The sequence below is a fragment of the Mus caroli genome, unplaced genomic scaffold (genome assembly GCF_978045245.1).
Source record: "Mus caroli unplaced genomic scaffold, Mus_caroli_1 scaffold_12, whole genome shotgun sequence".
Classification (NCBI taxonomy): domain Eukaryota; kingdom Metazoa; phylum Chordata; class Mammalia; order Rodentia; family Muridae; genus Mus; species Mus caroli.
The window spans coordinates 37,758,787-37,783,133 of NW_028227267.1; the positions used below are offsets into that span (position 1 = coordinate 37,758,787).

Below are 24,347 nucleotides of genomic sequence, written 5' to 3' on the forward strand. Positions count from 1 at the left end.
CTCTTCCCAGTCAGACTCAATGTCCCACTCCTCCCCCCCCCAATTCCCTATTCCCTTCTCCCCAGAGAAAACGACCCGCTTTTTTTCCCATCCTGGCACATCAAGATGCATCAGAAATAAGTGCATCCTCTCTCACTGAGCACAGACAGGGCAGCCCAGCTAGGGAAAAGAGATCTAAAGGCAGGTAACAGAGTCTAAATCCGAGGCAGCACCCACTCCAGTTGTTAGTTGCCCACATGAAGACCAAGCTGCATATCTGTTTCATTTATGTAACAGTCCTAGTTCAAACCCCTACATGGTGTTGGCTCATGGTTCAGTCTCTGTGAACCCCCAAGGGTTCATATTAGTTGACTCTGTAGGTCCTCTTGTGGCTTCCTAACCCTTCTGGCTACTACAACACTTCCACCAACACTTCCACAAGACTCTCTGACCACAGCCTAATGTTCGGCAGTGGGCCTCTGCATTTTTACATTTAAAGGGTGATGGAGAGAGCATGCAATTAGAGGGACTGCCCAGAACAGGTCAAAATGGAAACCTCTCAGCAGCCTGCAGCAGCTACTTGTAAAAAAGATGGTGTCTGTGGTCTTGAGAAGTAGGAGACACATTCCTCCTGGGTACCTGCCATTTGAAATAAGGGACTGCTTGATGTAGGCTGTGATAGAAACATCTCAATAGCCTGTGGAAGCTCTTCATACTAAAATATAATTCCCCTTTATCTTAACCTTACCCTGTACAATCATTGTATAGAATTCATTGTGCATGACTGCTTTTCAGCTGGCCTTGATATGTATACTTATTTTATTATATCTGAATTTCCTATTTCTTTCTTCTTCTGCTCAGTTGTAGTCTGTGAAACTCGATGTTTCTTGATGTAATGATTTTAAACTATGAAAACCTGAGATATAAGGGCTCAGTACAGCACAGTTGAAAATTTCCCAGGTGTATGCTGTGTGTACTCATCTTGGAAACAATGTAATAATAACTGTGTAATGGTAGTACCAGATTAATGCATAACTTTCAAAGACAGTTTGAAGAAATTATTAGAAAATGAAATAGAGACAACATTGGGACCCGAGAAATGTAAAAGTCATTGACGTTATGAAATTAGTTTCACACAACATTTGAGAGTAGTCCTGAATAGTAAAGTATAGAATATGTCATAAAGTATGTCAGTCAAAATAAGTTAAAACACTGGGACTCTTACAAGGGTTACTGTGTGCAATGTACAGAATCAGAAAGCTAGCAGAAGTACTGAGTTAAGGGTTAAGCACCTCTGACCCATTCAGTGCTTTAGTAGAGGTTTTCCCTTCAGAGCCATACCCTGCAAAGCAGGGGTTGGATCTCCAGTACACACCAGCTACTCAAATGGATACCATGTTTCCTTTTGTAAAGAAATGGAAGAGTCCGTTCAGCCACCATCTGGGAAGGCTCTATTTCATTTTCAGAGCCACTGCAATTGCAGGATTTTAACTTAGCACCAGCTCCATTGTCTTATGCCAGTATTCTCTGTATTGCCCACTTTCCTGTGGTAGTGTCAGTGATGGGCTCTGCACTAAGATTTGTCCCTGTTACCTGACCTGGTGTTGCTGCTCACAAAACCTGCTTCTTTGATCCAAAGAGAAACTTCACATCACATTCTAAACTGCTTTGGCTCTGAAAGGAAATGGGTGCTTCTACTTTTTTACAACAAAGTAAACATATCTCAAGAAAAACTTTCTATAGGTGTGATCCATCCCACTAATTTAGCACACAAAGAAGGACAAAAGTCCATATTAGGCGATGGAGAGATAGCTCTTCATTTGAGAATATGTTTCTCAAAAGACCCACATGGCATCTAACAATCCTCTGTCATTTTAGTTCCAGGTGAAACCCAATAACTTCTTCTGGCCTTTGGGGAGTGGCATGCAAGTGTTGCACAGACCTACAGAAGGCAAATCATGCGTGAATATAAAAGAAAACCAAATAACAAACAGAATCACCACTGGGGGGAACAAAAGCCAAAGGAGAAAACTCACAAAGCATATGGGCCTGGATTTGGTCTCAGCTTTTAAAAAACATCTGCGTACTGAATACTGAACTACACACTGTGCTTGTGTTAAAACCATAAAATGGAACCAAATGTATTGTCAAGCACAAAATTCACTCTCATAATAATGAAAAATAACAAAATCACCAAAAAATAATAAATCCCTATCTCAAAAGTTCCTAAAATTGAATCTCTCTAGTAGTAGTTACCACTGATAGAACATTTGAAGGAAAGCAGAAGCATACATGTCTGTGTTTTCTGACAGCTTTTATATTACCTTAGAATATGTTTTTATTTCCTGAAAGACATTTCAGAAATACTGAAATATTTCCCATTAATTTGTTCAACACTATCATACACAGTATTTTAGCAGCAGCTAAATGTTTGACATGAAAGGATACAATATGGGTAATTTTTCCACCTTCAAGTTGGAATCCACAGAGTTGGACACACTAGACACACTGAATGTACAAACTATTACTTTTGTAGCTCAGTCTGGCTGGGAAGTCATTATGGAACCCAAGCCCCTTACTTAGATCCACCTGTGTCTGATAGGTGTGAGATTTCAGTAGGATGATACCACATCTGAATAAAGAAGTTTCTTAAGAGTGAAGAGTTAGAGATCACTGTTTTATTCATAAGAAAACATCCAATTTACTCAATAGTAACTAAAAGTGGGCAGTCAATATGTACAGTGTATAGCCTTATCAAAAAAGTAAATCAATTACAAAATAAAACAACAGCAAAGAAACAAACAAAAAATAAATTTTAAATGAAACAAAAGAGAAACAAAATAACAAAAGTAATCAAAGCTCAAACCAAAATCTAAAAACAACAATTGTGCTAAAGAGCCTTCTTTGGCTGTTATTTTGCAGCACAGACTTACAGCCCATGGCTGTCCTTGGAAACACAGTAGAAAATAAGTTACTTCTGGTAACAATCTTTACAACAGAAATTTAAGTAGGTCTCCTTTTTTGGAGTATGGGTTTGAAGAACAAGGACACCCAAGACTAAGTAGAAAACATGTTATAGACTTTGGCTCAAAGTCTTTGCGATCTTGTAGATAGATTTTGTAAATTTCCTTGACGACCTATCAGGACAAGAAAAATTTACACTCTCAGAATCTTCCTGTTTTCCCAGCAGCTCTTGATGTGTCTCAGCACATGTCTGAATCCCTCTACATGCTCACTCTTGCTGAGCCAGAGCACAGATGAAATTAAGGGTTATTCATTGCAAGAAAACAAACGTAAAGGAAGAAAATGCTGCAGATGATAGCCATGATTACTGGGGATGAGATGAAATATTTGCTTTGCACATGCAGATATCCCCCTATAGAAGTTATCTTCAAAGGAGACCTTGTCCTGGTCTGTTCCATGTTCCAGTTTCTGCTGGAGTATTTCACACCTAGGGAAGGAAGGAAGGAAGAACAACCTGATTAGGATTTGTCAATTCAGCTCTCCATCCCACACTAGATCTATTCAGCTGGATAATCTATTATGACCTATCATTGTCTAAGGCCTTTCCCTGCATCCCCAAGTGTCATAGAGCACCTGGGCTTGGAATTATTTCTCAGCTTTTAAAAACTGCTAGAAACTGAGCTGAGAACTACACATTGTACTGGAGTTTAAAAGAAAAACACTATATTTCTCCAATAGTCCATGTATAATATATTGAATAATAACAATGTAGCAATGTCTGATACTGAGTTCAAGTGAGGTGTGAACAACCTAGAAAACCATGTGGATGCCTTATGGGGAACCTGCCTAGAATTGAAGTGAAGGTTATGATTATTTCTCTAGTGCAGGACCCTGACAGGGTACCACTCATCAACCCTTGTATCTGGAAATAACCAGAGAAAACCTATAACATGAAATCCACAGGCACTGCATGTGTCCTAAAATCAGAAAGAATGTGCTAACTGAAAATATTCCCCAGGCTAGGAACTGAATTTTAAAAGTGATGGTCATGAAGGAACATAACAACCCACCTGTACATCTGAGACTGTGGTAGAGCACTCTGTAAATATGCAATTTATTTGTGTTCACACAACCCAAGCACAGTATACCTCAGTAACCTGTTTAGTTTCCTAGCTAATGCTATTATAAAAATCTCCCAGGATATTTTGGAGTCATAAAAACAAATCTTGAATGGGATAGGTACGTAATAAGCAAAGCATATAGACAGCTCAGTCAGTGAGAAGCTTTCCCCTCATAAACACAGACTCAGAATCAGGGTTCTTGGCATAGTATCCAATCTGTCTTAGCAAGTTCCAAAAGCTGTGTAGAGTAGGCTTCTCTGCCAGCAAAGGATCACGTGTTGGTGGTGGACTAGCCTCTCCTTCACTGTTTCAGTTTTGTCCCAAAGTAAACAGTTCCTTCCATTAGAGGCTCCCTTTGTCATTGCTTGACTGACTTGGTGTCCAAAGGTATGATCCCAGAAAAATAGGAAGTCATTATAAATAGGAACCAATGGAAGACTTTTCTCCCAATAATGTGACTGTGTCAAGGATATTTTGAGTAAAAATGAGGCTAACTAGTTGAAGGTCAAATACTTGCATGGATTATCTAACACTGAGCAGTAGTTCACGAAAGGGCTGCATCATATAGTACAGTTTCACTCTTTAGCTGATGGACATCAGGATATCATCTTCTTCTGGACTACTCTGAGGACCATTACAGACCTCATGTGCCCTAGAGACTCTCTGGATATCTACTCCTTGTTCTGCAATCAGTGGGTCAAAGGGGACTGCTTTTCTACTTTCTGAACCTTGCTTCTCAAACACCTGATTTTATACTACCAGACCTGTCTGAATGTCCTCATTTCTCCCAACCCCCATTGAGGCTGATTTTAACACTGAGAAAATGATTTTGTATAACAGCAATTGCAGAATCCCACACGGATAACATATTGTGAGTTTTTAGATTATCATGACCCTCAAGGGGCTCCTGAAACAGCTCTGTTTTGCACCACAGCTGTGGGAATTCTGCTGGATGCATGTACAGCTACATGCAACTCAATCTCTCAATGATTAGAATCCAAGCCATATCATAAGGCAACGTTTTACTGAGTAGAGGTAGCTGGAAAGGCAATGGTAGCAGGCAATAAGGAGAAGAATCTGGAATGCTGAGAATACACAGTGAGCCACCTGATATTCCAGTCGGTCTTTTTAATTCTTCCAGAGCAGAAAAGGGACATAACACATGGATTTTATACACCAACTTCCTCCTCAACACTATGTACCATATTCCATTGATTTTCTCCAAAGGATTTCAATGAGGATCAGTAGTATTGCCCCTAGCCAGTTGAGAGTCTGACTTTAGATTTTGTGTCCTTTTTTTTTTTTTGTCTTGGAATCTAGGTAGAGTTGCACACTAATTGGAATGCTGTATTTGATTTTTCATGGGTGCAGTCTGTAATGACAGGGGCTTTACTCATCATGCTTGGCCTCTAGAGACAGTCATGGTTACATGTCTACACGAACACACAGACAAACATACACACACACACACAGTTGTATATTCAAGCATCCATACCACAAACCCCTGCAAAGGCATTTTGCCTTACGCAAACACACAACATAGAATAAACACACTGAGTCACAGCTGGTACACAAACACACACACACACACACCAACACACACACCACATACCACACAATGACTGACACAAACACACAAACATCAATGAAATTCTTGCTCTAATCTAGCATATTTTCTGTTGCATGAGCACGTAGTTGGACCTATGATGTGTATAAGGCTCTTAGACTCAAGGGGGCTTTGCAGCCCTGACCTGTACTTGTCTCCTCTTCAGGAACTTTTTCTATGCAAATACTTGCTGGTCCTAAAGGGAAATTACAAGCTCTACACAGATATCCTGGACAACACAGCACTAAATTGCCAAGTAAGAGATTTCTATGTATAGCCTCCAGTAAGCCCCATTTTGACTTATCAAGGCCCTCTCACTAAACCTACACTGAGTCCTTTTGAGCATCCGAGGAAGACTGTGACTTTTGATCATTACTCAGGAACTTTTCAACACATTACTTATTATATGATATTAAACCATCCTCAAAATCAGTCAGGAGAAATCTAGTTAAATGACCTGCTGTGACATTTCTGAAATGCAGACTCTGCACAACTCTGAGTGAGAATGTATCCTGAAACAAAGCCATGCCCAAAATATAGTTAGCAAAACAATGTCAGCAGAGTGAGCACTGTAGGCTTCTATGTATGCCCATGGTTAAGCCAATAAGACAAGCCAGAATCTCCCAGGCAATAACTCTAAGCAGGAAAAATTAAGAAATGTAATACTAATTTTAAAAATAGTAGTATTGTTTAATGATTTGTTGATATAAATAAGAGACAGATCTCCACCTGGTAGTGGACAGATGAAAATTCTACTGGACATCGAACAACAGGAAGTATCAGGTTTATTGAGAGACGTAGGCCCAAAGAACTAAGTTAAAGAATGACTACACAAAATCAGATGTCCTTAACTGGCCTTACAAAATACCCACAAAGGTACATATTTGCATAAGCATCCATAAACACACATACACACACACACACACACACACACACACACACACACACACACCTAAAATCATAAGGGAGCAAAAACAATGAAGAATCTGTCATGCTAGTGGAAAAAAAATTTAGACTATGCAGAGCAGATGTTTCAACTGAGAAACACAACTCTGGTATTCTTACTAGGGAAATAGAAAGATCTAGACAACATTTTTCTTGGACAGAATGAGGAGCATACAGAGAGAATTTTTTTCATGAAGCCTCAAAACTCTCACACCAACTGAGATTGTGAGAAGCCTTTCCTACATCCTTGCTCATCCAGCCAGCTCCAGACCACAAGGCCCAGGAAAGAAAACTCCAACAGCACTCAAAGAAAATAGGACTGACAAGCTGCTACTCAGGCTCACTGAGTGTGAATCAAGATCTATAGTGGAAAGGGTTGGGGTGGGGGGCAAAAACTGCCAAAAGGCAACAATGAAATCCACTTATTTCTCAATCCCACTAAGCTCTCATCCCTGCAAAAAACTTCCTACCTGAAATCTCACATGCTCCCCACAAAACTTTTGAAGGACTTTACATCTTCCTGCGAAGCACTCTACTATTCTAAAGAAGGGCTCCAACACAGCACCCTTCAAATTCAATGTCATATAGAGTCGTGATGTGTAATCAACTTATCTCCCCTAGTGAACTGCAGATTCTGGCAGAAGAGAAAAATTTGCTTGTCAAACATGCAGTTTCTTGATAAAGGCTACCTCCACAAAAAGCCTGGTAGATGATCCCATAAATAAACAGTTGGAGGAGGCATAGGCAAGTGTCTGGTAAGTTGCTGGACTGTTCCATTGGACTTTCTATGTTTATGGTGAGCCATGATGGCAATCTGCCTCTGATTCACATCACCCTACCTGCTGCTGCTTGGGACTGGTGACAAAAATGTTCTTGCTGGCCTCATCACAGATCCTTTTTCTTCACCATAGGATGCTGTCTGTTCAGCCTGCCCCACCAGCAGCTTCCTGTTCTCACTCAGCACCATCCTTACATTTTCCTTCAATTAATTGCAGCCACTCAGGAGGTAACAGTGCCTGAAGCTGATCCACAAAAAAAGAAACAAAAAATGGTCATTTCCAGCAAGCTTACATTTCTCTGCCACTCTTTTAGAACTAGGATTCCTACAAGAGTCCTGATCCCCTGACAGCCTCAGACTAGAGTCCACACTATACCTATCAGTACCAAATCGAGGTAGGTCAAATCCAGAGATCAGCCGCATGCCACAAGTCTCAAAGGACTTAGGAAAACCATAACACCAATAGTGTTTCATGTACATTACTGAAGAGGAAATGTTCCTCATGGTTGCTTATATGTCTTGTTACCAGAAAACAATCAGCAGGGAAAGGGCAAAAACACTCTGAGGGAGAAGAGAAGACCCAACAGTTATAAACTCTTTCCATTTTTGTCATGGATCCCAGAACTTTGAATCTGCTGTCAGAATCCTAAAGTTTCATGGTTGCTTGATATTACCAGCGTGGTGGAAATGGTTTCTATGCAGAGGATCCTGAATTTGGAAGAATAAAGTTTGGAGTGTCTTGGACACTCTTTACACTTAAGAAAACTGAGTCCAAGAGGTACAAATCCAAGACCCTTGCCTCAAGGGAGGGCTCTTATTAAGGAACAGATAGTGGAGCTGGAGAGATGGCTCAGAGGTCCTGAGTTCAATTCCAAGCAACCACATGGTGGCTCATAGCCATCCGTAATGTGATCTGACCTCCTCTTCTGGAGTGTCTGAAGACAGCTACAATGTACTTACACATATAATAAATAATTAAAAAAAAAAGGAAACAGGTAGTATAGAATTAAGCCCTTATTTTTGATCAAAGTCCTAGAAGGCCACAAGCATTCCCTGCCTAGTGCTGCTCCTTACCTGTGTCAGGGACTCACATGTAGGAATAGTTATCTTCTATGAGTTCCTTGAACTTCTCTATCATATCACTTATTGACTGGGACATTTTTTCCATATCCAACATTGTCTTATCATGTTGTGATTTAATGATGGTGAATTCAATGTTCATCTTACGGTAGAGCATGGCCCAAAGAGCAAATATCCTCTGAACTAAGCAATCAAGTTATCATGTGCAAAAAGGTTGTATCTGGACTACCCAAGCCAATTGTATGCCACATCCTTGTTCCTTCAAAGAAGGTCCTATTAGTACTGAGTAAACTTATTATCTTGCCCAGAGAACAGCAGAGCCTGGGAACCAAATGAAGAGTAATGACCCTCAAGAGCTACTTGGGTGAGCCTGAAGAAATATACTAATTCTGTGAGAAGTTTCTAATAGACCTGTCAAGATATTGAATCCTTTATCCTCAGGCTGGTCCTCTTGTCTTAGAACTTGGTGGTTCCCACTATCTAGTGAAAGAAACAGAGAAGTAATCTCTGGGTCAGCATCTTATATTTACATCACCCCATGCAGTTGAGGTTCTTCTCAAAGCAACCCCACAATTCTGGCTGTTCAAAGCAAGGGTCAAAGTCCGACTCTTTGTTTATCCAGGATTCTAGTTTGAAAAACCCACTGTCATCATGTCTGCTAACATCTTGACAGATGAAGACCCACAAAAGCTCATCAATAATTGTATGAGGAAACAAACATGAAGAAACAGATCAGTCTAGACATATTGGACACCACCACATCCCATGAAAGATTCTGAGGGAATGTTCTACATGGATGGGAACACCTCAATTAAACATGGAACAGGTTACACAGGGGCTTCGGGAGATATTGTAGCTGAAATTATTTGGTCTCAAGATATATAGACCAAGTCTATGGTGAAAGAAAACACCAGTCATCACTTACCAGGAATGTCAATATGCTTTACTTAATAAATATGTGGATACTATGATATATGGAGAAGGAGGGCTCATCATTGCTGGCAGAAAGAACATTAAAAACAAAGAGGAATTCTTGGCTCTCCTGGAAACTCTTTGAATTCCTCCATGATACTCTTGGTTTCAAGGCAAAGCACATCAACTTAATGACCCCCTTGAGGTCACAAGTAATCAGGTCACTGAGTTGGCATGCCAAAAATTGTTTGAGATCAGTGTATGCTGGGCATGGTGGCACATGCCTTTGATCCCAGCAATTGGGAGGCAGATGCTGGCAGATTTCTAAGTTCTACGCCAGACTGGTCTACAGAGTGAGTTCCAGGACAGTCAGGCAATACAGAGAAATCCTGTCTAGAAACAAACCAATCAAAAAACAAACAAACAAAAAACAGTGGAATCTACTGACATTTAGGTGACATACTGTGACCCACTGTAGCCTGAGAATCCATACTATAAACAAGGGGAAATAAGGGATGTAAAAATATCTAAAGCATAGCTGAAACCAAAGTTTGGTGGTGGACACCAGGGGGAAGGAACACTCTGCCAGGAAATACTGGCAAGTTTCTGGAAACAAACCTTCACCAGACTACCTGACTGGCATACACACTACTTTCTAAGTTGCTCATAACAAGGTATGGTAAAACTGGACTTAACAGCATGGCTCAATTCCTCCAAGCAATATGTCAGCTTAATAGTAAAATACATGTAAAGACAGATACTTCTGCTAGAAGTGGGAACATATGAGGGGCCAAACAGTGGTCAATTGTGGGAAACTGACTTCACTGATGTGTGTCCTGATGGGGGAGAGTAAGAATCCATGCTTTTTTTTTTTTTTTTTTTTTTTTTTTTTTTTTTTTTTACTGAAACCTTCTATGCGTTTATCCACTAGTCTGAAACTTCTAAAAGAGTAGCTGAAAAGCTTGTCAAGGCACTTGACCAACAATTATAACACACCCTTTGAACTGTGGCAAACTATAGCAGAGCATTCATAGCCAAAAGCTGTCAATAAACAGTGAATGATTTAGGAATAGATGGGAATCTTCATGGTACGTGCAGACCTCAGAGTTCTAGTCTCATGAAAGTAAAGAAGAGTTCCTTAACGGAAACACTACAAATCTCTCAGAAGAGTTCAGGGAAAGGTGGCTGAGCCTCCTTTTTACTTTGGGCCTATTGTACCCAATACAGGGAGGAATTCATCCCTATACTATTTTATTGGAATGCCTGCCCCATAGCTTTCTAGGCTCAGATATCATCAGCTAGCCAAAATATAACTATTTCTTTTTCATTAGCCATGTTCTCCGGTTCTCCATAAAGGCTCTTCATACGACTGCCAGAGAAACAGAGTAGACTTTTGACTGCCCAACCATCTCCCCAGACACCTTTGGGCCTTGTTATAGTGATATTCCATAACCAAAGGTGGTAGCCAAAGACAACACAATCAATGTGGAAAGCTTTTGCATGATTTCTACACTCTTACACCTGTGAGGATAGGTGGCATTTTACCATGCACTCAGCACACACAGGTCAAGAAGGCAGAAGGCACTGATGTCAATGCCAAAAGGAGCCCCTTGTGAAATTATGAATCCATTAAAATGGAGGTTTCATTGGACCCGAGGCCTTTCATCCCCTATCCATCCAATTGAGTCTTAGGTATCTTATGAATACAGGATCATATTCCAACCCCCAACAGACTCAGGCCTGGAACTGAGAACTTAAAAATGTAGATACTGGAGAAGTAAGAGCTAATGGGACCAGGAAGCAGCAATTCAATGTCCCTCTTGGCCTTTGTTCACAGATGCCTATTTTCTCTGGTTGTTTTGGAGATAGAGAGAATGTAAGATTTTAGCTTTTGAAGAAAGTACATAAACTTTACAGTATGATGTTGCCCCTGTAGTGACTTCTTCTATTGCCAAGTACAAGGGAGTTTTCATTGCAAAGAAATGGGGTTGTGAATTAGAAAGTGCAATCTGCAAATTCATCTGGAATAACAAAAAACCTAGGATAGCAAAAACTCTTCTCAAGGATAAAAGAACCTCTGGTGGAATCACCATGCCAGACCTAAAGCTTTACTACAGAGCAATTGTGATAAAAACTGCATGGTTCTGGTATAGTGACAGACAAATAGACCAATGGAATAGAATTGAAGACCCAGAAATGAACCCACACACCTACGGTCACTTGATCTTCCACAAGGGAGCTAAAAACATCCAGTGGAAGAAAGACAGCATTTTCAACAAATGGTGCTGGCACAACTGGTTGTTAACATGTAGAAGAATGCGAATTGATCCATTCCTAGCTCCTTGTACTAAGGTCAAGTCTAAGTGGATCAAGGAACTTCACATAAAACCAGAGACACTGAAACTTATAGAGGAGAAAGTGGGGAAAAGCCTTGAAGATATGGGCACGGGGGAAAAATTCTTGAATAGAACAGCAATGGCTTGTGCTGTAAGATCGAGAATTGACAAGTGGGACCTCATGAAACTGCAAAGCTTCTGCAAGGCAAAAGACACCATCAATAAGACAAAAAAACCACCAACAGATTGGGAAAGGATCTTCACCTATCCTAAATCAGATAAGGGACTAATATCCAATATATATAAAGAACTCAAGAAGGTGGACTCCAGAAAGTCAAATAACCCCATTAAAAAATGGGGCTCAGAACTGAACAAAGAATTCTCACCTGAGGAATACCGAATGGCAGAGAAACACCTGAAAAAATGTTCAACATCCTTAATCATCAGGGAAATGCAAATCAAAACAACCCTGAGATTCCACCTCACACCAGTCAGAATGGCTAAGATGAAATATTCAGGTGACAGCAGATGCTGGCGAGGATGTGGAGAAAGAGGAACACTCCTCCATTGTTGGTGGGATTGCAAGCTTGTACAACCACTCTGGAAATCAGTCTGGAGGTTCCTCAGAAAATTGGACATAGTACTACCGGAGGATCCAGCAATACCTCTCCTGGGCATATATCCAGAAGATGTCCCAACCGGTAAAAAGGACACATGCTCCACTATGTTCATAGCAGCCCTATTTATAATAGCCAGAAGCTGGAAAGAACCCAGATGTCCCTCAACAGAGGAATGGATACAGAAATTATGGTACATTTACACAATGGAGTACTACTCAGCTATTACAAAGAATGAATTTATGAAATTCCTAGCCAAATGGATGGACCTGGAGGGCATCATCTTGAGTGAAGTAACACAATCACAAAAGAACTCACACAATATGTATTCACTGATAAGTGTATATTAGCCCAAAACTTAGGATACCCAAGATATAAGATACAATTTGCTAAACGCATGAACCTCAAGAAGAATGAAGACCAAAGTGTGGACACTGTGCCCCTTCTTAGAATTGGGAACAAAACACCCAGGGAAGGAGTTACAGAGACAAAGTTCGTAGCTGTGATGAAAGGATGGACCATTTAGAGACTGCCTTATCCAGGGATCCATCCCATAATCAGCTTCTAAACGCTGACACCATTGCATACACTACCAAGATTTTGCTGAAAGGACCCAAATATAGCTGTCTCTTGTGAGACCATGCCGGGGCCTAGCAAACACAGGAGTGGATGTTCACAGTCAGCTATTGGATGTATCACAGGGCTCCCAATGGAGAAGCTAGAGAAAGTACCCAAGGAGCTAAAGGGATCTGCAACCCTATTGTTGGAACAACATGATGTACTAACCAGAACACCGGCGCTCTTGTCTCTAGCTGCATATGTATCGAAAGATGGCCTAGTCGGCCATCACTGGAAAGAGAGGCCCATTGGACTTGCAAACTTTATATGCCCCAATATAGGGGAATGCCAGGGCCAAAAGAATGGGAATGGGTGGGTAGGGAAGTGGGGGGCGCTATGGGGGACTTTTGGGATTGCATTGGAAATGTAATTGAGGAAAATATGTAATAAAAAATATTAAAAATTAAAAAAAGAGGACAATAAAATGGAATTTTCAATAGGAAAAAAAAAGAAAAGAAATGGGGTTGTAAATCAGAGATTGTGTGAAATCACATGGCTCAATATATTCAAACAGTCTCTCCTCTCAAGGCAGTTGCACTCTAAAACATAGAATCCAACTTGTGTAAAAGTAAAGGTGCAGAAGTAGGTTTTTGGCCTCTGGGAAACAGAGACCCCTGGGTAAATCGATTGTTTGTTCCATGAATGGACCCCAGAATTAGATTTATATTGGAGAAGAATCTCCCTCATAAAATGATCCTAACAAAGATGAGCTACCCATGCCATGGCACTAACAAACTCACCCCATTCAACACTGGACTTGTAGTGAAGCAGAGAGTTAACTCTAGATTTGGAAGGAGATATTGCCAAGAGGTATCCCCAGGGGCAAAAGAGAAACTCCAGGAAAGGGTACCTCAGAAACTGGTCAAGATGGGGTAAGCTGGTAAGCTGGTAGGCTATGGAATTTCCCAGTGACATCATCAGTAGTCACTTCCCAGACAATCTCTTGTATCCAAGAGAACCCTAGAATCTTCTGTGATGTCACCAGTGTTGTGGTAACCAGAGCAGCTTGTGAGGTATTCCTTCAGATCCTCATGGGTTCCCAAGGAGGCATGTTGTCCATGCTCCTCGGGGTATTTCAGAGAGAGAATAGAATACACACCGACACCAGACCAAGGCAGAAAGAGTCTGGCCGCCCGTCATGGTGGGAAAGGGCAAGAAACAACTGGTCATGGAGATGGCACAGTGAGTCCTGGGCAAGGTTTGGGGAGCTGCCGAGAGGATGTGGGCTTCAGCTGGTCCTTCCAGGAATAGGGATTATGATACTTCAGATTCTTCAATGGTAGAACCAGAGTCAAGAATATCTGATGATTAGTTTTACAGACAGCCTGATTTTCAAAAGCCTGCAGTTGCTTTGCTGAGAGAACTTAATTTCCCCCTGAATGAAAAATTATGCAGAGCAAGCTCTGTGAGAATAGAAAAGTGTTGTTCTCAGGATAGAGTGTTCATGCACTTCATCTTAATATAGCTTCCTCTAGGATACATGAGCATGTGATGCCAAGAAAAGAGAGGGCTAAGGTCTCAGACACTTTGGTATTGAACACACATGATGTGGACTGATTCACAGTCTGGGGTTCCTGTAGTAGTGTATGAGCTCTCATCATGCATTTGAAGAAGACTAGAAAAGTGTTGGCTAGTGTGCTAAGAGGTACAGACTTTGTTGTCAGATATGAGCTGACAATGCCCTCCACTTATTCTTGCCTGGTGCAGCTTAAGAATTTCAGGGCTAGGGCGATTACAAGAGGAAGTCAGGTATATGCTTAGTGATCTTGGTTGTGAACAGGGACCTAGCTGAGGAGCCAAGCTTGAAGACAGATGCCTATGATGCACTATCAGGGATTCTAGGTGTCTCTAGATTTTCCTCTTCCTCAGGCTTCTGTGTAGGACAAAGCATGGTTTCCCTTTCCCTGCCCTATTATCTCTACAAGGTTACTAGTGTTTTTCTACCTACAGGGTCTGTTGGGGAGCCATCACCCCAACCCCCCACCATCAATGAGCAGGAGAAGAGACTCGAGAAGTTGGAGAAGCTCAAAAGAGAGCTCCAGAACATAAAAAATGCCAGAGAAGAACTTCAGGGAATCCTGGCCAATTACACTATCAAGGATTTAAATGACAGGTAGTCTTTATGCCCAGTTCTCTGCTGACTATCTTGGGCCATCCCTGTTAAGCCCAGATTCCCTCATACCACAGTGGGCTACAACTCCAGGCTGTCTGCATATCCAAATCAATTTTGCTGATTGGACTGTCGACACAGAACTTCACGTTCAGATAGGAATGAGATGGGGTCACAGGTACTTTTCATTCCTCCAAAAGTAATTCAGAGGCTGTGGCATGAATCACAGTCTGGGGATGAAGGTAGTAATGTGTGAGCTCTCATCCTGCCATTTAAGAAGCTTACACAGGTGTTGGTTTGTGGGAGTTGCTAGGTAATGTTTGTTTATAGCCAATCCTTTCCATAATTGACCAGGCAGTAATTTGGATCCAAATGGTCCAGTCAACAGCTGGAGAGGCCTGTCCCACATACTGCCTCTCAGTATGACTGGATTGGCTGCAGTTCATCACTGTTTTTCTCAAATTTTGTTCATTATACTCTCAGATAAAGCCAATCATTTCATTTATTTGGCATTCTGATTGTAAGTGTGTGTGTATGTGTGCGTGTGTGTGTGTGTGTGTATCTTGTATGTGTGTGTGTCTTGTGTCTGTCTGTTTGTGAGTGTGTGTGTGTGTAAAAGAGATAGAGAGAGACAGATACAGAGACTGACAGAGAGACAGAGACTGAGAAATAATGTGTGCATGTGAGCTCGAGTGTGCTTTTGTGGATGTGTGTGTTCCTGTGTGTGTGTGTTCCTGTGTGTCTGTGTTCCTGTGTGTGCAGCTTAAGATCTAGAGAGTCTGTGTCAAGTAATATATCATTGAGTTTGTCCTGACTCCATTTCCAGGCAATAACAGTGAAGAAGCCAGGGAGGTTCATTTTGAGTAGCACAGGTCTTGACATCTGTGCTCACCGTGGATGCACATTGCAATCTCCTGATGTGTGATAAAAGCTTTTCCCTATAGATATGATTATGTCCTTTGGGAATTTTTGTAGCAATAGAGCCAAGGATTGGCAATTCCTTGTCTAAAACCAGGAGGAGAATAATACAGGTTTAACGTGGACCCAAGCCTGTGACACAGATTCCTGGAAAGTTCTGGGAGAGCTAGTCTATTCTTTCAAACCCCTTCAGGGAGCTGAAGCAGATCAACACCCTGCTTTTTCTTCCCTGTGCTTACTGGCCCAAGCTGAAGAGCAATAATTTTAATAAGCACCAAGTGGAAAAGGTAACAAGGAGCTAGGTCCAGTGGCATATATGGGGTAGGCTAGTGCATGATTCAGCTTGAATTGAAATGATCCTTGTATCCTTAGTTCACGGGACAATTTGTTGCTTGGGCCATGCCCTCCCACAGGATCAACTTTGAGACATATATGCTTGAGATGCAACATGACCAGGTGATGACTGACCTGAAGAGAATGCCCCAGGACATCAGTGAGGCCTTGTCCAAGTGCAAGCACTTGACTAAAGAAAATCAGTTCTACTGGTGAGTGACTAACAGGGTCATGACCCAAGAAATAGGCCCAGGATATGTCTGACAATCCTTGTCTTTGAACTAACATGGGGCTCAGGTTCTATACTCTTAGTCTCTAAAGAGGAAGCCTGCCTCCTTCAAATGAGGCACTAAGATTTTAACATCTTAGACTCATTTTGACCAAGTGTGAAGAGTCTGGGAGCCCCTCAAGTCACTGTCCTTTCCAACTCAGTATCCTCAAGATCGAAAAGGTTTCTAAGATGATGGAGATATCAATCAACCTTGGACCTTTTGAGCTCTGAAAGTAGATTCATAGATGGGGTTTCCAGGAGAAACATAGAAATATAGTGTGATGCTTGGGTCTCTTCACTCCTAGAGAATTTTGCCCTATACCTACAGGTGGTTTTTTAATACCACAGACTCATAAGCACATATAGACACCATGTTCTTTTCTGAAAGATACATGAGTCCCTGAAGGTGTCAGGGTTTTCAAAAGTACCTTGGGTCTTCTGGAAAGTGGCAGTCCTCTGGATTTGATCTCCCTCTATGGCCAATCTGGATACTTGTCTGGGGCTGTCTGGGGATCAGGGCCCATGATGAAGGAATGGTGCTTGGAGGAATGGGAGGAAGATGGATGGATGCTGCCTGTAATCACCATGTTTTGTTTGTGGCTCAGCTTTAGGAACTGCCACCTCCTGATTGAATCTAAGCTCATCCAGCACAAAGTCAGGATGTTGAGGAGTGAGAACAGACAGCTGCTAAGGGATCAGACTGCATTGGAAGAATGCAACATAGCAACAAAAATACTATGTAAAGAAGGCAGCCAGAAGATCAAAGACCACTATACTAAGCAGCAGCAGGTAGGATGAATGAAGTATCATGGGCAGAATGCCCTAATGTGTAATCATAAACACAGTCCAGCCTATGTAACCATCCTGCACCTTATCCAGGCTCTCTCCTATGTCTCATCCAGTTTTACACTTCTGTGATCATTTCCAAGACTTTCTGTGGAGTTACCCTCTTTTGAAGAAATTGGATTTCTGCCATGCCCTCTCCTCCCCATCCCAGTCAGCCACCTCTAGCTTGCCACTCTAGGCAGAGGAGATCCTGGACAGCTGACAGCAACCCCTCAAGTCTCTATGGTATGGAGAGGTGCCTCAGGAAGCCACTTCCTAAATTATCTAGGAACCAGGTCCTCTGTTCTGCTCTATGGCAACTCACCAAGAGGGGCTTGGGCCAGTCCTCTCCTAGGACAGAAGGGCAGGCTCCAATTTTATTGCTTTATAATTAAAGTCTTTAGTAAGAAACAGAAAGTTATACAAAATATGTATTTTAAACATAGCAATTAGAGATCTTTGCCTATCTTGAACTAAATTAGCCCCCTAGAATTGCATGATGTGTCTTACTATCTTCACCAAGAGGATTCAGGGAACCCTACACTGCATCCCTCACCTGACATTGTTTTGCTTAGTATATCATGGCATGGCTTTGCTTCAGTACAGATTCCCCCTCATAGTTTTTCAGACTGCTGCATTTCATAATATCCTTGCTTGTCAATTCACGAGCCTCCTTTTGACTGACATTAGAGATGAATTTTATATCACATGAACAGCAATGTTATGAAAAGATCCTGGATAATAACTGCAGCTAACTTTTTATCGATGCTACCAGGGTCTTCTGATAAGTAGCCAAGATAGGTTTAGAGAGCAGAATATATTTGAACTTTGAGCTTGCTGTAAGATGTTCTTGGAACTCTGTAATTAAGACCTTGAATCTTGTGTGCACCAGCTTGTATGTGCAGAACTTATACCATACTTGTAGAATCGGCCAGTATCTGAATGGAAAGAGTTCCTGAAGAAGAAATAAATACAGGCCAGGGCACACTGGGTTAATCTAAGAGCCTTTAACACACCTTAGGTATCATTAATTCCTCAAGTAACAGGAAATGTGCTGTAATATAGCAGTGTTTCATTGGGGTGAGTGTGTGTGTGTGTGTGTGTGTGTGTGTGTTTTTCTGTGCTTTTGCCCAGGGGTGTTTGACCACATGTGTTTTGAATTTGTGTAATGTTAGGTGCTTGTAAGTTCTTTTTAATACAAGTGTGTATTCATGTATTCTTTTTGTATGTGTGTGTGTGCATGTGTGTGTGCGTGTGTGTGTGTGTAGGGATGCACTTGTGTGTCTCTATACATATATGTATTTAATTGTATCTATATATATTCATATATTCACTTATTCAGAAAACATCTTAATTGTTAATAGGCAAAATATTTAATGAGAAAAGTACTCAGTCAGTTCATATTGCCTTGGAAAAACATCAAATACAGCAGCCCATCATCATGCCTGTCCACCTAGCTCACTAGAACTAAAGAAGACAAAAATTGTATAAAGTCAGATTTTCAAGAGAATTGAGAGGGAAAAGAATTTAACTGTACTAAAATCATTTGTGGGAAAAAAGGATTGTGGTAACTGGAAGAAAGGAGGAGGCTACTGAGTCAAATCAATGTGCCTGAGAGTCAAAAAGGCTGGCTAAGACTTTGTGTTCCTTGAGTTTCATGTGTTTTGCAAATTGTATCTTATATCTGGGGTATTCAAAATCTCTGGGCTAATACCCACTTATCAGTGAGTACATATCATGTGAGTTCTTTTGTGTTTGGGTCTCCTCACTCAGGATGCTGCCCAACAGGTCCATCCATTTGCCTAGGAATTTCATGAATTCATTCTTTTTAATAGCTGAGTAGTACTCCATTGTGTAAAAGCACCACATTTTTTTGTATCCATTCCTCTGTTGAGGGGCATCTGGGTTTTTTCCAGCTTCTGGCTATTATAAATAAGGCTGCTATGAACATATTGGAACATGTGTACTTCTTACTGGGTGTAACATTTTCTGGGTATATGCCCAGGAGAGGTATTGCAGGATCCTCCAGTAGTACTATGTCCAATTTTCTGAGGAACCGTCAGGCTGATTTCCAGAGTGCTTGTACAAGCTTGCAATCCCACCAACAATGGAGGAGTGTTCCTCTATTAGATACAATTTGCAAAACACATGAAACTCAAGAAGAATGAAGACCAAAGTGTGGACACTTTGATCCTTCTTAGAATTGGGGACAAAACACACATGTAAGGAGTTACAGAGACAAAGTTTGGAACTGAGACAAAAGGATGGACCATCTAGAGACTGCCACACCAGGGGATCCATCCCATAATCAGCCTCCAAACGCTGACACCCTTACATACACTAGCAAGATTTTGCTGAAATGACCCTGATAAAGCTGTCTCTTGTGAGGCTAAGCCGGGGCCTAGCAAACACAAAAGTGGATTCTCACAGTCAGCTGTTAGATGGATCACAGGGCTCCTAATGGAGGAGCTAGAGAAAGTACCCAAGGAACTAAAGGGACCTGCAATCCTACAGGTTGAACAACAATATGAACTAACCAGTACCCCCAGGAGCTCGTGTCTCTAGCTGCATATGTATCAGAAGATGGCCTAGTTGTGGGAGTGTGTGTGTAGAGTTGAGGGGGTATAGGACAGTTTTGGGATAGCATTGGAAACGTAAATGAAGAAAATATCTCATAAAAAATAATAATACCAAAAAAAATACTTTGTGTTCCTTCTCTGTACTCAGTGAATAGCGACTGCCCACTGGAAGATCAGGGGACTTGTTGCATCTTATCAGCATCCTAGTTTGTTTTCCTCCTTCCTTGCTACCATTTTCTTTCCAACTTTGCCCATGCTTCACTCAGTTGTTCTTGACTTGGAGTTTGTTCAGGGTGTTATGATTTGAAAGATTGAGTGGCTTGGTGTTGATAATGTACTAATCTTAAGGTGCATACCTATGGTGAAATGCAAGAACAGGATTGCCTCAGACAGCCCCTTAGACTCATGATAGTCTACAGAACAAACACTGGTCTCTCTGTAGCACTCTGTAACTACTCTATTCAACATCATTCACTCGGTGTTAAAATCATCCTCAAGGAGGCTGGGGAGAAATGAGGATACTCAGACATTGCTGGTGGATTCAAATGGGGTCACCCTGTGAGATGCCATGTCCAACTCTTAAAAACATTGTACTGCATTGCGCAGGGACCTGGCAATTCCAGAACAAGCAGTAGGTGTCCAAAGAGAAATTAGGGCACATCATGGTTTTAAGGATATTCCTCATAGCAGCCCTGACCTATAAACTATCTATAAGTCCATCAGTAAAGCAGTGAAAATTACACTGAGTCCAGCCTTTCCATGGAGTATCGCCTAGTGGAATAACACATGCAACCATTTGACTGTGAACTATTCAGACTTATTTTCCTCAAAACATCTCTGGCAGAATCTCCTTACAGGGAAAGAAGTTTCACTTAGCATCCTGGTTATGGAGATTTACTAGTTGCCTGGGCTCCTAGCTTGGATCCAGACTCACACAGGATATTGTAAATGAAGGGCCTATTGGAAGATTCTGCTCACTTTGGAGCCACTGAGGAACAGTGAGCAAGAGGCAGGAACAGGCTGGTCTACCTGCATCCAGTGTGCCTTTGCCGGGAAACAAACCTACTGTGCATAGCCTTGGGAACTTCCTAAGCAGCTTTGGACACAAACCCATATTTCCATTTTCTGTTTATTAGGATAAAGCACATTATTGACTGAGCTGTCTATAGGCTATGCCTACTATGTTCTTATCCCAGTCAAGATTATTTTCTTTTAAGAAAAAAAAAAAACATTTCTTAAAAGTATGTGAGTACACTATTCCTCTCTTCAGAAACTCCAGAAGAGGTCTTCAGATCCTTCTGAAGACGGTTGTAAGCAACCATGTTTTTGCTGGGAATTCAACTCTGGAAGCCAAGAAGACCAGACACTGTTGCTAAATGCTGAGCTACATCTTCAGCCTTTTATTTTTCAATTAAATGTTTGTTTTTTTTTTAATTCTGGCTCTGTACTATCCTGGGAGGTCTCTGTTTTTATCATTAGCTTGTAAAGTAAACATGTTTCTTCAATGAAATACATTTGTACGTGTGAATACAAGTGCTTGTATTCGTTCAGAAATGTAGGAATGTGTGTGTCTGGATCTCTCTCTGTCTCTCTCGTCTCTTTCTGTATCTCTGTCTAGGTCTGTGTGTGGGTGTGTCTTCTCTGTCTCTGTGTCTCTGTCTCTCTCTGTCTCTCTCTGTCTCTCTCTCTGTCTCTCTCTGTGTGTCTCTGTGTCTCTGTGTCTCTGTGTCTCTGTCTCTCTCTCTCTCTCTCTTTCTCTGTCTCTCTCTCTCTCTCTCTGTCTCTCTCTCTCTCTCTCTCTCTCTGTCTCTCTCTGTCTCTCAGTGTGTATGTGTGTGCAGGTTTGTCCTGGCCTGGCTGAAAAGATGCAGAGTCCTTTCGCTGTCTCTGAGATGAGGTACTAGCACAGGATGGCAGTACCTAAGGAGCCATAAGCACAGCGGGGCTATTGATTTTTGTTTTTTTTTTTTCCTTCCTGAATATCCTTTTAGAGTTCAGTCCTTACCCTTGGAAAGCTTTGCATGAAGCACACTCTTACTGATTACAGTATCCTTTCAATGTGCATGGATTTCCTGTGAGATGGTTTCTCTGGGGATTCCCACATATAGGGGTTCACAAGGAGAGCCAAGATGGATTCTGCACTCCAGAAATAAGAAGTGCCTTCACTTCAACATTTGCTAGGCTCCCTAGAAGGCCTCTGTTCAATGTTAGATTCAGATACTGATACACATTTATTTTTCAATAGAAAGTATTTAGACTATTGGAGAAATGTGGTGTTTTACTTTAACTCCAGCACAGTTTCTAGTTCACAGTTCAGTGTCAAGCAATTTTTTACATTTGAGAAAAACATCCAGGCCCAGGTGCTCTCTGCCCCTTTTCCTGTAGGGATACAGGAAAGATCTCAGATGAAAGATCATACTGGATTGTCCTGCTGAGTAAAGCTGGGGTTTGCTGGATCGCTGACATGGCAAGATCTCAACAGGCTTTTTTTCTCTTCGTCCCATAGGTCTGAAATATTCTGCAGAAGCTCAAACAGATCAGAGACCAGGTCAAGATCTTGCTCCGACACAACTGTTCACCAGGAGCACTGGGTGTGCAAAGCAAATTAACCACATCTAATCCTTGTAACCATGGCAACCTTGGGCTGCATTTTCTTCTATTTTGGTTAGCTATGGGTAATGAGGCCTTTATTTTGTCTAGCCTCTGTCCAGCAAGACTGCCTGTTTGGAAGGCTTCAGAGAAGTGCTGACATACATCAAGATCTGCTGGATATCCAGCAGGACTCTGAGAATGCCAATTTTGGCTGATCCTGTTGGGTCATAAAGAATTATTTCATGGTGACCAGACATTTGAATTTGAAAAACTTTGAGGTATCATCTGTAACATCTCTCATGTTAGCCTTGGAAGGACTAGTCCATCAGCAGAACACCCACCCCAATGAGGCACGCCTATATTCATCTTCAACAGATTATTACCATCAGTGACTTCCTTTGCACTATTTTACCAAGGCCAGCAACAGCCTGTGGGTCTGTGCTGAACATCTGCAGCAAGAGAATAATGCTTAGCTTAATTATTGTGTTTCGTTTTTGGTTAGAGTTTTGATTTCTTTGGGTCTTTGGTTTTCCTATGTTTTCATTTGAAGTTTCATTATATATTCATTATATTTTTGTTAATGTAATTAATTTGTGTTTTTGCTAAGTCTATATAGTGTATAAACTGACTCCCCCACTTTAAGATGTTATTGAATAAAATTAGTGAATTATGAATAAAACATCATCCCTAATTATTTCTATCATAAGGACATTCTGCATTTATGTGTGGTTCATAAATAGTTCTGTAACACTAGAAGTTTCAGGAGGAATGGGACTCTTCAAGTATCATGTTGTTTAGGCTTCATAAGTAGTGCCCAGCCAGCCAGAGCTCCAGAGAAAATTGAGCTTTTGATGTGGATAATGTGTCAAACTATGTGGATCCCAATGTCAGGATGAAAAAAAGGATCCATGCTCTATCTTTATAGTCATAAATTTAGCTAAAGTTATAATGTACTCTCCTGTGGATGACCACGTCGAATAAACAAATGAGAAATACAACAGTATTTCTCTAATACATCTAAAAATCTCTCCATAGGAACATGGCCTGTGGTCATTTAGAACAGAATAGGGTTCTCCCTGCTAATGAGGTACCTAGAAGATGGTAGGGGTCAGTCAATAAGCTTCCCTTCCTGGACATTCCTTCCTCAGAAGGTACTTACTTTCTAGTCTAACCTCAAGACGTGTTATGCTTTCATTTCCATGAAAAACAATCAATAAACAGTTTAGAACCAAGGACTGTCTCTCTCAGCAAACCAACTGTGGGTTATACGGAGAAAAAGCCTTTGCCTACAGAGCCTTGCCATCTAAGTCTCCAACAGAAGGCCCCTCAATACTCATGGACTAGCCACCTCTGAGCCAACCCAGAATTCCCCATTCCCTGTTTTCCAGGCTAGTTCTCAGCCTACTGGCCTCCTCCATGCTCAGCTCCTCTGTGACTTCTAGCAGTACCTGCATGTCCAAGATTCTGAGAACCCCTTGCCCTGGTCTCTTTGCAGGCCAGCAGGCTCAAACCTGCTGTGAACTCCCTGCAACCCAGCACTGTCTGTATGTCCAGGATTTCCTGGGTCCCTGTCCACAACTCCTAAACATAGGCCAATGGAATTCAGAACCTCCATTCACAACTCTTGCCTGTGGTTTCCATTGTCAAATGGACTCCAAGGAGTCAGGGAACCCCAGCTTCCACCTCCCATGCCCAAAGGTACATTCTTCTACCCCCTAAGTTGTGTAATTGCATTTCCATCCAGGTCAATATCAGACAGTGGG

At 41.5% G+C, this 24,347-nt stretch overlaps 1 protein-coding gene and 1 long non-coding RNA gene across 2 annotated transcripts in view; one reads left to right on the forward strand and one right to left on the reverse strand.

Moving 5' to 3' along the window:
- Window positions 1–2,662: 2,662 nt before the first annotated feature.
- Window positions 2,663–24,347, reverse strand: part of LOC147001777 (uncharacterized) — a 52,105-nt gene continuing 30,420 nt past the window's right edge. The window contains exons 2-3 of the long non-coding RNA XR_015044731.1: window positions 7,455–7,637; window positions 2,663–3,430 (exon numbers count right to left, since the gene is read on the reverse strand). This is a non-coding gene — a long non-coding RNA (uncharacterized LOC147001777). The remainder of the gene's footprint in view (window positions 3,431–7,454; window positions 7,638–24,347) is intronic.
- On the forward strand, window positions 13,988–22,669 carry LOC147001778 (disks large homolog 5-like). Its single transcript, XM_085828955.1, has 5 exons — window positions 13,988–14,138; window positions 14,907–15,069; window positions 16,398–16,529; window positions 17,194–17,377; window positions 22,499–22,669. Exons 1-5 carry the CDS (start codon window positions 13,988–13,990, stop codon window positions 22,502–22,504), a joined length of 636 nt encoding a protein of 211 aa, XP_085685081.1. The 3' UTR covers window positions 22,505–22,669.